Source organism: Heterodontus francisci, chromosome 1, assembly GCF_036365525.1.
Source record: "Heterodontus francisci isolate sHetFra1 chromosome 1, sHetFra1.hap1, whole genome shotgun sequence".
Taxonomy (NCBI): Eukaryota; Metazoa; Chordata; class Chondrichthyes; order Heterodontiformes; family Heterodontidae; genus Heterodontus; species Heterodontus francisci.
This window is the reverse complement of record NC_090371.1, coordinates 24,526,432-24,541,105: the sequence shown is the minus strand read 5'-3', so window position 1 is coordinate 24,541,105 and position 14,674 is coordinate 24,526,432. Positions and strand designations below refer to the sequence as shown.

The 14,674-nt window shown below is 43.9% G+C and overlaps 1 protein-coding gene across 2 annotated transcripts in view; it reads left to right on the top strand.

The window, feature by feature from the left end:
• dnaaf9 (dynein axonemal assembly factor 9) overlaps positions 1 to 14,674 on the top strand; it is a 265,646-nt gene that overhangs the window by 146,944 nt on the left and 104,028 nt on the right. The window contains exon 22 of one of the 2 annotated variants that reach the window (XM_068028729.1): positions 14,395 to 14,541. The exons of the other annotated variant lie outside the window; for it this stretch is intronic. Within the exon in view, the coding sequence (XP_067884830.1) occupies positions 14,395 to 14,541 (147 nt within the window). The remainder of the gene's footprint in view (positions 1 to 14,394; positions 14,542 to 14,674) is intronic. 2 annotated transcript variants of the gene reach the window in all.

The following is a 14,674-nucleotide window of genomic DNA, read 5'->3' as shown; positions in this document are numbered from 1 at the left end:
GGAAAGCAAGTTATGAGGAGGGCACTAAGATCTAGATAGGTTAAGAGTGGGCAAAAATTTGGCTGATGGAGTATAATGTAGGAAAATGTGTGGTTGGCCACTTGGGCAGGAACAATAGAAAAGCAGAATATTACTTACCTGGAGCGAGACTGCAGAATGTTGCGATACAGAGGGGTCTGGGGATCTTTGTATATGAATCACTAAGGTTAGCATGCAGGTACAGCAAGTAATTGGGAAAGCAAATACAATGTTGGCATTTCTTGCAAGGGGAACGGAGAAAAAAGTGGGGAAGTCTTGCTACAACTGTACAGGGTATTGGTGAAGTATTATATATGGTTTTGGCCTTAAAGGAGGATGTACTTGCATTGGAAACAGTTCAGAGAAGGTTCACTCGGCTGATTCCTGGGATGAAGGGGTTGAGGAAAGGTTGAGCAAGTCGGGCCTATACACACTGGTGTTTAGAAGAATGAGAGATAATCTTATTGAAACACAGATTCTATGGGGGCTTGAGAGAGTAGTTGCTGAGAGGTTGTTTCCCCTTGAGGGAATCTGGAACTAGTGGGCACAGTTTCAAAATAAGGGATTTCCCTTTTAAGAGGAATTTCTTTTTGTTAGCCTTTGGAATTCTCTTCCCCAGAGAGCAGTGGTGGCTGGGTCATTGAATATATTCAAGGCTGAGTTGGACAGATTTTTGATCTGCAAGGGAGTCGAGGGTTATGGTGGGGAGGCAGGCAAATGGATTTGAGGCCACAATCAGATCAGCCATGATCTATTGAATTGTGGAGAAGGCTTGAGGGGCCAAATGTCCTCGTCCTATTTATTATGTTCAATGTATTTTTTAGCACCCACTTCAATCACTGAATATCCTATTTGAGATAGGGAAATTAAAACTGTGCATACCCCTCCAGATAAGGTCACATGAGGGCCAAATACAGTTTTAAAAAGATTGCTGAACTTGTATGTTGTATCCCTTGCTATGCATCCCAACATTGTGTTGCTTTTTTAACAGCCTGGGGTCTGATACTTGGTGCTCTGTTTACTAAAACCCCTAAATCCCTGATACCTCAGTACATTTCCATTTAGTATGTAATGCACATCGACCTTCCCTCATCCAAATCTCAAGTGTTTGTTTATAAGGTGATCCAACAGGCTGAATGTGTTGCTAGAGTGATTGAACTTGATATTGGATCAATTTGAAAAGAAAACTTCATGTTATGAGCTATTAGTACTGCTGGTATTCTTGAAGGATTAGATCAAATGTTTTGAAGAATCTTCAGCAAAATCTGTATTTTAATTAACACAAAATGTTCCCTCGTGAGGATATCAACTTCGACTGTTTGCACTAGCCTTCATTGAGGAACAGACGGCATTTAAATTACAAATTGAGGGAACAAGATGAAAATCAGGATCAATATAAAGTGCTGCACATTTGGTGTGGGAGTGAAATATTTTTGATGCCTTCAAAACGTGATCGGGTGTTACTGTAATAAGAATGGTTAACTTACTTTGGAGTGTATTTTGACATAAGGTTCATCGTGAAAGCTTTTCCTCAGAGAAATGATGGTCTTGGTTTAAACTCTTGTCACTTCACGCTTTTTTTCGGGCTAGGAAGCGCAGTGACACCACCACTGTTGTTGAGTGGTTGACGGTGTGCTGATGAAGGTAACAAGTGGTTTGTCTTTTTGATGCTTATAAACCTGTTTTTATTTCAGATTTCCAACATGAATCTTTTTTTAAATCTCCAAATTATATAATTACTGCAAGCAGAAAAAATCCCCCATCGAACTGAATATCTTTGATTATTTAATTGTGCACGTGAGATTTCACAGTAATTACCTCTGTCAGCAAGCGTTGAGCACAGTGTAGAATCGGTCATTTTCCTGTAAATTCTTACAATACACTGTAGTTTAAGGGAAATGGCTCCCTTGGAAAGAGAAGGTAGTTTTAAAAATTTTTTTAAATTTCTGCCCATTTGCAAAATGGATCCACCTACATTTTAGGAATGTGATCCAAAATTGCATGGCAGCTCAGTTTATAAATAGCTGATTTTAAACTAATTTTTGTTTGCCAATTTCTTTGTACGTCATAGAAATATATTGCTGTCTCTTTTTAAATATGTTCAAATACACAAGCTATCTTGGAAGTTGGTACCAGATACTTCCTTCAAATCTATTCCAGGGCTTAATTTATAGAATTCATATTGCTGAAGTACAGGGTTGTTTGTTCATGCTCAACTCCAAGACCTGCACATAATCTAGGTTGGCAGTCAAATGCACTGTCCGAAGTATTGCCTTTTGGATGAAATATTAAATTAATAACATCTACCTACTAAGGTGGTTCAGGTAGATGTTAAAGATCATGCTTGTATCCTGCCCAAATTTCTCTTTGAACCAAAATAAGATTACTGGCCATCCATGTACTTGCTCTTCATCGGTTCTTTGAGGTTGAAAAAGAAGGCACTGTATAAATGCACGAATCTTTGTTGCCCCCATTATACAGTTAAATTTTCCGTTTTTCATGACTTTGTAAGTTAGTATTTTTCATCAAGATCAATTTCAGTGTTAATAACTTGCAATCACTTTAGGTCTGTAAATTAAAAACACTGATTCGATTATCAACGCATAATGATGGGTTCTGGTTATATGATAACTGCTTCTTGTTTAATATAATCATTAAAGATTCAGTTATGTAGAATAAAAACTTTTAGCTCTTGAGCAAAGTTATCATATCACAAAATGGAGGCATTACCATTCCCTTGCACCCCTGCTGCCAACCTGTGATAAAAAGTGAAAGATTCCACTGCTTGGTGAGTGGCGGACTATTACTGCGATCTATATTGATATTTAATTGAAGACCGCAATTGTTGACAACGCGATCGGTAGGTGGCGCTGTTTTGGCACATGCGCAAATACAGCATGTGCCACGAAAACGTCACAGCTTGCGACTGTAGTAGCTGCCAGGACTAAAGATGGCGCTGCTCAAAGAATCACAGAGATGAAACCTGACAAACACGTGGCAGAATACAATGGCCGGAGTGAGAGTGGAGCGGGCCGGGGAGAGCAGCGCGGGGGCCGGGGAGAGCAGCGTGGGGAGACCAGCGGTAGCGGTGCCGGGGGGGGAGAGGGAGGGGTAAGGAAGGGGGAGGGAGGGGGAAGGGGGGAGAAAGGGGGAGGGGGGAGGGGGAGATAGAGGGGGAGGGGGGCAGAAAGAGGGAGAGGGAGGGGTAAGGAAGGGGGGAGGGAGAGAGCTGGGGGAGAAGGAGGAAGGGGAGAGAGTGGGGGGGGGGGGGGGGAGCAGCGGAACGGAAGAGGAGCGCCATTTTCTGTGCATGCGCCATAAACACAACAGCAAAAGACTTACTGGCCAGTCCCTGGCCCCGGTGACACCAAGGTCTTCGCACGCTCGCTCCCCGCGGCTCTCTACGGCCTCTCGCTTCCGGCCCTCTCCATTCAGCTGCGGATGCCCGACCCAGTTGCTTTCTCCCCGACCCAGTTGCTTTCTCCCCGACCCAGTTGCTTTCTCCCCGACCCAGTTGCTTTCTCCCCGACCCAGTTGCTTTCTCCCCGACCCAGTTGCTTTCTCCCCGACCCAGTTGCTTTCTCCCCGACCCAGTTGCTTTCTCCCCGACCCAGTTGCTTTCTCCCCGACCCAGTTGCTTTCTCTACTTCTCCACAGTACTTCAGGCATTGCAACTGTTTGGTCCCTGCTTTTTGCATGCTCCCTCTCCCCACCCCTCCACGCTCTCCCCACCCCTCCACGCTCTCCCCACCCCTCCACGCTCTCCCCACCCCTCCACGCTCTCCCCACCCCTCCCCCTCTTCACCCACCCCTCCCTCTACCCCCCCACCATAGTTGAATATCTGAAGTGCAGTTGCAAAGTTGGGGAAATAGCATGCAAAACAAAACCTCAACAATTCTGGGTTTAATTATTGAAAAGTTTTATTAAGTTCATTAAGTATCCGAGGAACTGTTGTGCATGGATACATGAGTGTTGTGTCCATCATTCCCGTTGGACAGACAGGCCGAGTCTCTGCTATGCACAGCTAAAGAGATTGTTCCTGGAGAGCCTTGTGGTGAATAAACGCTTGGCTCTCTATTCCACTACTGTATTGTCCATGTGAAGAAGGCAAAGTCACAAGAGTCTGAGCTCAGTCTATTCTTGGTGAATGTTCCCCAAGTGCATCCCAATGTGCATTCCCAATTCATCCATAAATGCAATGTTCCTTTCCACATCGTGATTAGCTCCGCAGCATGATCTAGTTGCCTTCGTTGCTTGAATGCTGACCTTAAGTCTCAAGGATTGTTTTCTCGATGGCATGTTTTACATGAAAAGAAATAAAGCAAATCAGAGTCAGAGCTTCCCTCCCTCCAATGAAATTACTGTTGTGCATACCTTTTTAAGTTCTGCAGTGAAGGCACCAATTGATAACGTCGCCAATGAAGCACTTATTACCCACCTCAGATGCAGGAATCAGCACATCCTTGCGTCCTCTCCTGCACTGCCTCCTTTGCTTGAATGCTGTCCTTAAGTGTCAAGGATTGTTTTCTCAAGGGCACGTTTTCCATGAAAGAAAATAAGGAAAGAACATCAGTGTCAGAGCTTCCCTCCCTCCAATGAAATTACTGTTGAGCATGCTTTGTGTTCTGCGGTAAAGGCATGTACTGATAACACCGCCAATTAATCACTTCGTACCCACCTCAGCTGTAGGAGGCAGGATGATGTTACTGCCCCTATCTGGTGATGGTTCAATGCTGCTCTCAGGGAAAACATGAATGATGTGAGGGTGCTGGAAAAGAAGCACATTTCTTTTGGGCTATGAACATAAAGCTGGCCATTTAGCCCAGCAGTTCCCTGCCAGTGGTTATGTTACTCGTGCGTCTTTCCATCCATTCCCATTTAATCCTGCCTACTACTATCACCAGTTGTGTTCACAGCAAGAGCATTCACATTTCTGCTACCACTGGACACGGCATGCTTGTTTCTTTTAGTGCTCAGTCTCTTCTTGCTGAATGTTCCCCAAGTGCTTGACCCCTTTGGACGCCCTCTCTGCTTGACAGGCAGCAACTGGCAATTGCGGAGTCTCACAAGGCTCTGCATGGTTGTTTCAACGTCGGATGGGGAAACAGGTGGCTGTGTGTCCATGAGCACTGCCCTGATGGGTGTAGGAGCAGGTGACTGTGTAACTGAGCAGCAAGGAAAGGGTACCGCAGGTAGGGGAAGTGGAGATTTGACCAGGCAGGCATATGTATGGTCCATCAGATCATTAGGCTAGGGGGTGAGACGCTCAGGATCCAGGGTTTGTGACACGTGACTGATGTCCAGCGCGCGGCCACCTCCATCCGAAGGTGCTTCCGGGCAATTGTTGGGCATAGTAAATGGCTCCATCTCATCAGCCAGTCCTTGCTGCCAGCAGAGAGTCTGTCGCCGCAGCCAGTCCAGTCTCCTCATGAATGCTGCCGTTCCACTCTGCAGAACGGCCTGTTGTAGCTGGTACAATTGATCTGAAAGCAAGCGGTATTTTTCATTGTGGCTGAGGGGCCTTGGCTGTTCCTCTGTAATCACAATGGCAGCAGCCATGCCTGTCGTCGTTGGTGTCTGAGATGCATGCCAGCGACAATTGGGGGCGAGCCTGTCCAAAGGCAGATCCAGATGCCTCTGCACAACAACTGCATGTTTGCAGGGCAACAAAGTCTGAATGGAGAAGATGCAGCTGCAGGTAGCCTGGCAATCATGTATCTGCAGTGTGTACTGTTTGGCGCCAGAAATCACAGTCACTGTGCCTTCATCCTGCTACATGTGGTGGCCCAGACAATGGAAATGTTTTCAGAGCAACTTACAAAGGCAGAGCAACTTACCTTGGAACAATCTCCTGTGTCAAATAAAAATGAAGCAAGTCTCCAAAACGAATAAATAATTCAGATAAAATGCGAGAAAATGCCCGACGAAACCTCCCCTCCTTCCACTTTCAAAAAGTCGCGCCGAAGCTTTGACGCATGCGCAGAGGCCAAACTGGCGCGTCGTCGAGGAAGACGAAATAACGCGATGACGTCATCTGCGCATGCGCACAACGGTCCTGGCAGGTCGGACCGCAGCGCATGCGCAGAGATGAGCCTGTGTGCGCATGCGCGTACCGCGTCATCTGCGCAAAGCGGTCCTGGTAAGCCGGACCGCAGCGCATGTGCAGGGGGCATGAGACCGTCTGCGCATGTGCGCACCGCGGCGCATCCTGATGATGTGTCCAATGAAGTAGCGTTGTCATGAATTACTTTGTTAATTGAAAGCCAATCTTAAACCAGGTGAATTAAGTACAGTGCTGATGTATGTAACAGGAAGGGGACATTCAGGTCTACCCTGGTGCTTTTTTGCATGTGAGCTGCCTAATCCAATCTCTGCTCTCGTATGCTTTAATGTTTTTTTTTCAAGCAACAAACAAATCCCCATTTACAAGAATGTGAGTTCTGCTTCAAAAGTAATTTGTACCAGACAATTCCACATTCTGATCATCTTGAGCATTTTTCCAACTTCACCATTATTGATTTTTGTGAAATTTTAAATTTGTATCTCTCATCTGTCTTAGTCAAAATAATGTCACTAATTACCTTTTCATAATAACTTTTTATAATCTAGAAGACCTTTTTCTGGCCATCCCAGAACCCTTCTCTCTCATCCTGAAGGAGACCTAATTGCGAAAGTGTGTCTCGTAAATATAATTATCCATCACTAATTGTATTTTAGGTATTCTTTTCTACATAGCTTTTACATTGATCTTGCATACTGCCAAGAAATGAATCAGTCCAAATCCAGCTAAAATCTAACATGGAAATCTCAAAGTTGCTGGTCAAACTGCTTCCTGCTGCTCAAGACAATTTGATTTTACCATGTCTGATACATTTGACTACAATGTCTAAACACTATATCTAAGATGGTGATGAGATTATTAGATAATCTGCTAAAACTAAATAATTCCCAGTTTATCTACAGATAACTAAAAAGTAAAACTTGGCTGCTATGCACGTTATTGAAAATGCAATTGCTTGTGAACAAGATCCTTGGATTGAGTTATAAAAATAGAAAATGCTGGTAATACACAGCAGGTCTGGCAGCAGCTGTGGAGAACAAGACAGAGTTAACGTTTCAGGTTGATGATCTTTGGTCAGTATGTTTTGAAGGTTCTGTTTACTTTTAACATAATTAACCATTTACTTATAACAACATAATTAAATATTAACATCAAACAATAGTAAATATCTTTCTAATACTACTCAACTCGGGCAGAACTGAAAGGAGCAGGACTGTTTCTCAACTTCACAGGAGCTGCAACTGCCTCCTCCCCTGTAGCCTGCTCCAAACTCCAGCTCATGCGACTAAGCTGAGGTCTGCTGCCAGTGAGGTAGACAGCTCCAAATTTTTCTTCTATTGGACGAGCTGCCTGTGGATGCACGACCATTGAGGATAATTAGTCGGCGTATGAGGGCCTATTTCTGTCAATCCTCTTAACACAGGAGAAGTGTTGGTTGTTTTGCAATTTCAAGAAAACTGTTGACTATGACCATATAGATATACTGGTCAGATACCAATTTAATAATGTAACATAAATTTGTTCACTGAGTTATAGCCTGAGCCTTGGCCTGACAGTATAAATTCATCCATCTTTCAGTTTGGCTAGTATTTTAAACTTGAATAAGGAAAATTATGAGGGCATGAAAGCAGACCTAGCGAAAGTGAACTGGCAAATTAGGTTAAGGGATAGGTCAAGAGAGATGCAGTGGCAGACATTTAAGGGGATATATTAGAATATATAATAAATAAATTCCAACGAGAGAGAAAAATTCCAAGGGGAGGACCCACTATCCATGGGTAACTAAATGTTAAAGATAGTAACATTGGAACATAGGAGCAGGAGTAGGCCATTCAGTCCATTGAGCCTGCCTCGCCATTCAATATGATCGTGGCTGATATCCACTTCAATGCCTTCGACCAAGAGCAACGTCTCAACTCATTCCATCTTCACTGCCTCCGGAGAATCCTTGGCATCAGGTGGCAGGACCGTATCTCCAACGCAGAAGTCCTCAAGGCGGTCAGCATCCCCAGCATGTACACCCTACTGAGCCAGCGGCGCTTGAGATGGCTTGGCCATGTGAGCCGCATGGAAGATGGCAGGATCTCCAAGGACGCGTTGTACAGCGAGCTCGTCACTGGTATCAGACCGGCCATCCACGTCTCTGCTTTACAGACGTCTGCAAACGCGACACGAAATCCTGTGACATTGACCACAAGTCGTGGGAGTCAGTTGCCAATGATCGCCGGAGCTGGCGGACAGCCTAAAGATAGGGCTAAAGACTGGCAAGTCGAAGAGAGTTAGCAGTTGGCAGGAAAAAAGACAGAAGCGCAGGGAGAGAGCCAACTATGTAACAGCCCCAACAACCAATTTTTTTCTGCAATGCCTATGGAAGAGCCTGTCGCTCTAAAATTGGCCTTTATAGCCACTCCAGGCGCTGCTCCACAAACCACTGACCACCTCCAGGCGCTTACCCATTGTCTCTCGAGACAAGGAGGCCAAAGAACGCAGTGGCACAGTGGCGCAGTGGTTAGCACCGCAGCCTCACAGCTCCAGGGACCCGGGTTCGATTCCGGGTACTGCCTGTGTGGAGTTTGCAAGTTCTCCCTGTGTCTGCGTGGGTTTTCTCTGGGTGCTCCGGTTTCCTCCCACAAGCCAATGGGATTAGTATAAATGGGTGGTTGATGTTCGGCACAGACTCGGTGGGCCGAAGGGCCTGTTTCAGTGCTGTATCTCTAATCTAAACAATAACAGTCACTGTTTTAGGTGAATATTGCAGCCAATTTCCATACAGCAAGATCCCATAATTTGCAATGGGATAAATGATCAGATCTCTTAGTTATGGTGATTTACAGCTAAATATTGGCTTTGATACTGGATAAATTCTTTTTCTCTTTGAATAATGCCAGGATATAATTTCTGTTCATTTGAGGGGGCAGAAAGAGCTTCGATGTAATGTTTTATCATGTGTAAGCGTGATCCAAGCACTAAAATACTGCGGATTCTGGAAATCTGAAATAAAAACTAAGTGCTGGTAATACTCAGCAGGTCTGGCAGCATCTGCAGAGAGAGAAACAGTTAACGTTTCAGGCCTGTGACTTTTCATCAGAACTGGGTATAAGCAAAAGTTGGCTAGCCATTGTAGTGGGTGTTTAGAATGTTGTGAATTATTTGATAAAGTCTGTAATCAACATCTTGCTATTCAGCACTTCATATGAAGGTCCAGAAAATGCTGGTGGGAGTAGTTTATAGGCCCCCTCTCAGTAGTAATACTGTTGGACAGAGCATTAAACAAAAGGTAATTGGAGCTTGTAGCAAAGAGAATGTAATAATTGTGCGGGACTTCAATCTTCATACAGACTGGACAAGTCAAATTGACAAAGATAGTCTAGAAGATGAGTTTGTAGAATGCTTTTGTGATAAGGGTGGTTTTCCTTAGAGTAGAGAAGGCTGAGGGGGGACATGATTGAGGTATACAAAATTATGAGGGACGTTGATAGGTTAGATAGGAAGAGACTTTTTCCCTTAGCGGAGGTGTCAGTAACCAGGGGGCATAGATTTCAGATAAGGGGCAGCAGGTTTAGAAGGGATTTGAGGAGAAATTCTTTCACCCAGAGGGTGGATGGAATTTGGACGCACTGCCTGATGAGGTGGAACCCTTACAACATTTAAGAAGTATTTAGATGAGCACTTGAAACGCCATATCATACAAAGCTACAGGCCAAATGCTGGAAAATGGGATTCGAATAGTTAGGTGCTTGATGGCTGGCACAGACACGATGGGTCGAAGGGCCGGTTTCTGTTCTGTATAACTCTATGACTCTGATAGTTGATTGGAACAATATATGGTGGAACCTACTAGGGGTAAAGCTATCTCGGCTCTAGTATTGTGCAATGAGGCAGGTTTAATTAATAATCTCGTTATAGATCCTCTGGGGGGAAAAGTGATGATAATACAACTGAATTCCCTATTTAGTTTGAAAGCAACATATTCCATTCCCAAACAAGAATCTTAAGCTTAAGCAAAGCCAACTATGAGGTATGAGGAGTGCTGACTAAGGCTGATTGGGTAAATAGACTAAAAGGTATGGTGGTAAATAAACAGTGGGAAACATTTGAAGAAACAACTCAATGTTTAACAAAAAATACATTCTGCTTAAAAAGAAAAACTCGAGCAAGAAAGATCCCATCCGTTGCTTACAAGGGAAATTAAGGATGGTATTAGATTAAAAGAAGAGGCTTATAATATTGTCAATAATAGTAGTAAGTCTGAGGATTGGGAGTGTTTTGGAAAGCAGCAAAGCATGACCAAAAAGTTGATGAGGGAAAAAATAGAATGTGAGTAAACTAGCCAGGCATATAAAAACAGATTCTGAGAGCTTTTAGGAGTATATAAAAAGGAGAGTGGCTAAAGTAAACATTGTTCCCTGCAAGGCAGAGACAGGAGAAATTATGATGGGGAAATGAGGAAGTGGCTGAGATGGTGAAGAAATATTTTGTGTTTGTCTTCATAGTAGAAGACACAAATTATGTACTAGAAATAGAGAGTAACCAAGGGGCGAATAAAGGTGAGAAACTTAAGGTAATTAACATGAGCAGAGAATAAGTATTGGAGAAACTTAAGGGACTAATAGCTGATGCCCGACGATAAAGGATTCTAAGAGGTAGCTGCAGAGATGTGCTCAATATGTTTTTCTAAAATTCGGTAGATTCTCGAACAGTCGTCGCGGATTGGAAGTTAGCAAATGTCGCTCTGTTATTCAAACTAGGAGGGAGAGAGATAACAGGAAGCTGCAGGCCAGTTAGCCTGACATCAGTCGGTGGGAAAATGCTGGAATCTATCATTAAGGAAGTCTTAACAATGCGCTTAAAGCACAGTATGATTAGAAAAAGTCAACATGGTTTTACTAAAGGGAAATCCTGTTTGACAAATTTTAGTTTTTTGAGGATGTAATGAGGAGGGTAGGTAAAGGGGAGCCAGTTGATGTAGTATACTTAGATTTCTAAAAGATATTTGATAAGGTGCCACCAAAGATAAGGGCTCATGGAGTTGGGAATAATATATTAGCATAGATAGAGGATTGTTTAATGGTCAGAAAGCAGAGAGTAGGGATAAACGGGACATTTACAAGTTGACGAGCTGTAACTAGTTGAGTGCCGCATTGTTCAGTGCTGGGGCCTCAGCTATTTTACAATATTTATTTATTGACTTAGACACCAAGAGTAATGTACCAAGGTTTGCTGCTGATATCCAGTTAAGTGGGAATGTAAGCTGTGAGGTGGGCACAAAGAGGCTGTGAAGAGATATAGACAGTTTAAGTGGGTGGGCACCATGGTGGCAGATGGAATATAATGTGGGTAAGTATGAAATTATTCACTTTGGTTATAAGAATAGAAAAGCCAAATACTCTTTAAAAGGTGTGAAACTTGTAAATGTTTATGTTCAGAGGGATTTGGGTGTACTTGTATGTGGAACACCAAGTTAGCATGTAGGTATAGCAAGCAATTAGGAAGGCAATTGACACTCTGGTCTTTATTGCAAGGGGGTTGGAGTACAAGAATAAGTAAATCTTGCTACAATTGTATAGGGCTTTGGTGAGATCACACCTGGAGTACTGTGCATACCTTTGGTCTCCATATTTAAGGAAGGATTTTGGATGGCGCATTGGCTAGCAACGCAGCCTCACAGCTCCAGCGACCCGGGTTTGGTTCTGGGTACTGCCTGTGCGGAGTTTGCAAGTTCTCCCTGTGACTGCGTGGGTTTCCTCCAGGTGCTCCTGTTTCCTCCCACATGCCAAAGACTTGCGGGTTGATGGGTAAATTGGCCAGTGTTTTAAAAAAAAAATTGCTCCTAGTGCAGTTAAGTGGTAGGAGAATTGAGGGAAGGTGGGGATGAGAGAGGGAAAATGGGATTAATATAGGATTAGTATAAATGGCTGGTTGATGGTTGGCGTGGACTCATTGGGCTGAAGGGCCTGTTTTGGTGCTGTATCTCTCTATGACTATGACTTTCTTTGGAGATGATACAGCAAATGTTCACTAGATTGGTTCCTGGGATGAGAGGGTTGTCCTATGATGAGACTGAGTAAATTGGGTCTATACCCTGTGGAGTTTAGAATAATGAGAGGCGATCTCAATGAAATCTACAAGATTCTGAAGGCAGCATAGACATAAAAGTTGTTTCCCTTGCCTGGTGAGTCTTGAACACGGGGACACAGCTTCAGGATAAGGGTCAATCATTTAGGGCTGTGGAGGCTCAGTCATTGAGTGTATTCAAGACAGATATCAACAGATTTCTAAATATCTAAGATATCAAGGGATATATGGTGATAGTGCAGGAAAATGGCTTTGAGGTAAAAGATCAGCCATGATCTAGTTGAATGGCAGAACAGGCTCGAGGGGCCGAATGGCCTACTCCTCCTATTTTCCATGTTTCTATGTTCCGAAGAGTCAAATAAGAAATTTTTTCACGCGGGTTTGTTGATGTTCCATCACTTGAGTATATTAGAGACTGACATTGTTAGATTTTTGATTTCACGGGGTATCAAGGGTGGGCAGTAAAGTGGAGTTGACTTTAAGATCAGCCAAGGGCGCAAGAATTGCTAGCTTGGTCTGTGCCTTTTCATGGGCATTCTGGGCCTCCTTCTGTGGACACACGAGTCATTTTAGTTACTGGGACTGAAAGATCACCCGCTCTTCGCTCTTGCTGCATGCTGTCTCTGGGACCATTGTCATGTAACTGAGACTGGCTCATGTCTGCACCCTTGTGTAGGTCAGATGTGCCAGGCGTATGCTTCATGACACAGCTGCAGCCATTCACTCCATCTGGCGGGCTTCCACTTTCCAACATCAACACGTGAATACCCACCCATCTGAGTACAAAGCAGCGAGGACTGAGGTTTACCACTCACCCTGGCAGAGTGGAGAAGGTCATTGACAGGCTTGCAGCACTGCATCCAGGTTTTCCTCGCAACCCCGTGGCTGCTGACCACCTCTGCAACTTCCATTCAGGTCTTCCTGGTAAGCTGGGGTGGTCGTCTTCTGTCCTGTGGGAAGAGGACCTCCCGCCTTGCATCAGCTGCCTGGAGGAGGACATGTAGGAAGTAGTCGGTGAACTATGGGACCTCCCTGGTTGTTCTCTAATTGCCAAAAGCTGGTTCTCCTAAGTGGTCATGGTGGGATGCTTTACGGTCAGGTGGGTTGTTCATATGGTCAAAAGCAAGTTTGTTTCTGATTAGATTGGTTCAGACTGTCATTACTTTTGCTTCCGGTTGCTATTTTCCTCTGAGGAGTCGACTGCCGTGTTCTCTCAGCCACTGAAGGTGCAGGCAGCTCTTTAAACTGGCTGTCAGCATCATCTTCCGGCTCTTGCTCCGGCCCCACCGACGCTGACCTTCCCGCCCACGCGTACCTTTTTTCCCCAAAAGTCCACCGGTGGGCCGCTAATTGGATAGTTAGTGCACGATTGCGGTGGCAGCTGAGGTCAGAGTGGGCATGCTATCGCCACCCACTTCCTGAACTGCGACCCCACCGGGTCACGTAAGATTCTGGCCAATGTCTTCACTTTCTGCACTTTTAGTAGTTTAAGTAAAGTTGTTTCTGTTAGTGAGCTATTTTCTCTTTTGGGGGAGCTGACTGGTGGTTTCACCTTTGAAAAATTTCATTCTCCTGTTCAAATCCCTCCATGGCCTCATCCCTCCCTATGTCTGTGATCTCCTCCAGTCCTACAGCTTTCTTAATAAGGAGAAACTGTAGTGTCAAAAGGGTCAGTAAACAGAAGGCACAGATTTAATGTCATTGGCAAAAGAACCAGAAGTGACACAGTGGGGGTGGGGAAAAGTTACTCAGCAAAATATGATTTGGAAAGCACTGCCTGATAGGGTGGTGGAAGCAGATTCAATAGTAATTTTCAAAAGGGTTAAGTGTTTGAATTGGAAAAAAGTTGCAGACTGTGTAGAAAGATCAGGGGAGTGGGACAAATTGGACATCACTTTCAAAGAGACGACACAGGCACAATGGACCGAATGGCTGTTTCCTGTGCTGTATTGTTCTGTTCTAACAACTGTTCAGTTTGGTGAGCAAGTAGGCTTCCATAACTTTGTAAAATATTGTTAAATGTAATGGTATTTGATTAAAAAAAACTAGGTAATTGTTGCAAATATTTACAATTTTTCTTTTAATGCTTAAATTAGGTGAAAAACAAATTTCACTCTGTCATTTTGGTTTTTTTTTGAGTAAATGCAATAAAACACTTGTATCAAAGTTCTGACCAAGACTGTGTATTAATTTTTATTGGCTACATGTAACTAAATGTGTTTTTTTTTTGATGCTGTAGAATTCCCCAGGTGTTGTTGCTGTACTTATCATTGAATACAAGAAATCACTGCTTCCGCATCTGCCCCTTCATTTACACTCCGCATCGAATTGCCTGATGTTTGCACTTATGCCAAGATCAAAAATCTATAAATCCTTTTACTCCCAGGTAAGAATATGGCCTTGAAGGCAGAAATGGTGGATGGTTTCCTATAATCAAATCTGTTTCCCTATAGTGCTTGCTTGTAACATGAGCAGAAGTTAATAGAGTTTATCCCAAGAACCTTTTTTAAAAAAAAATG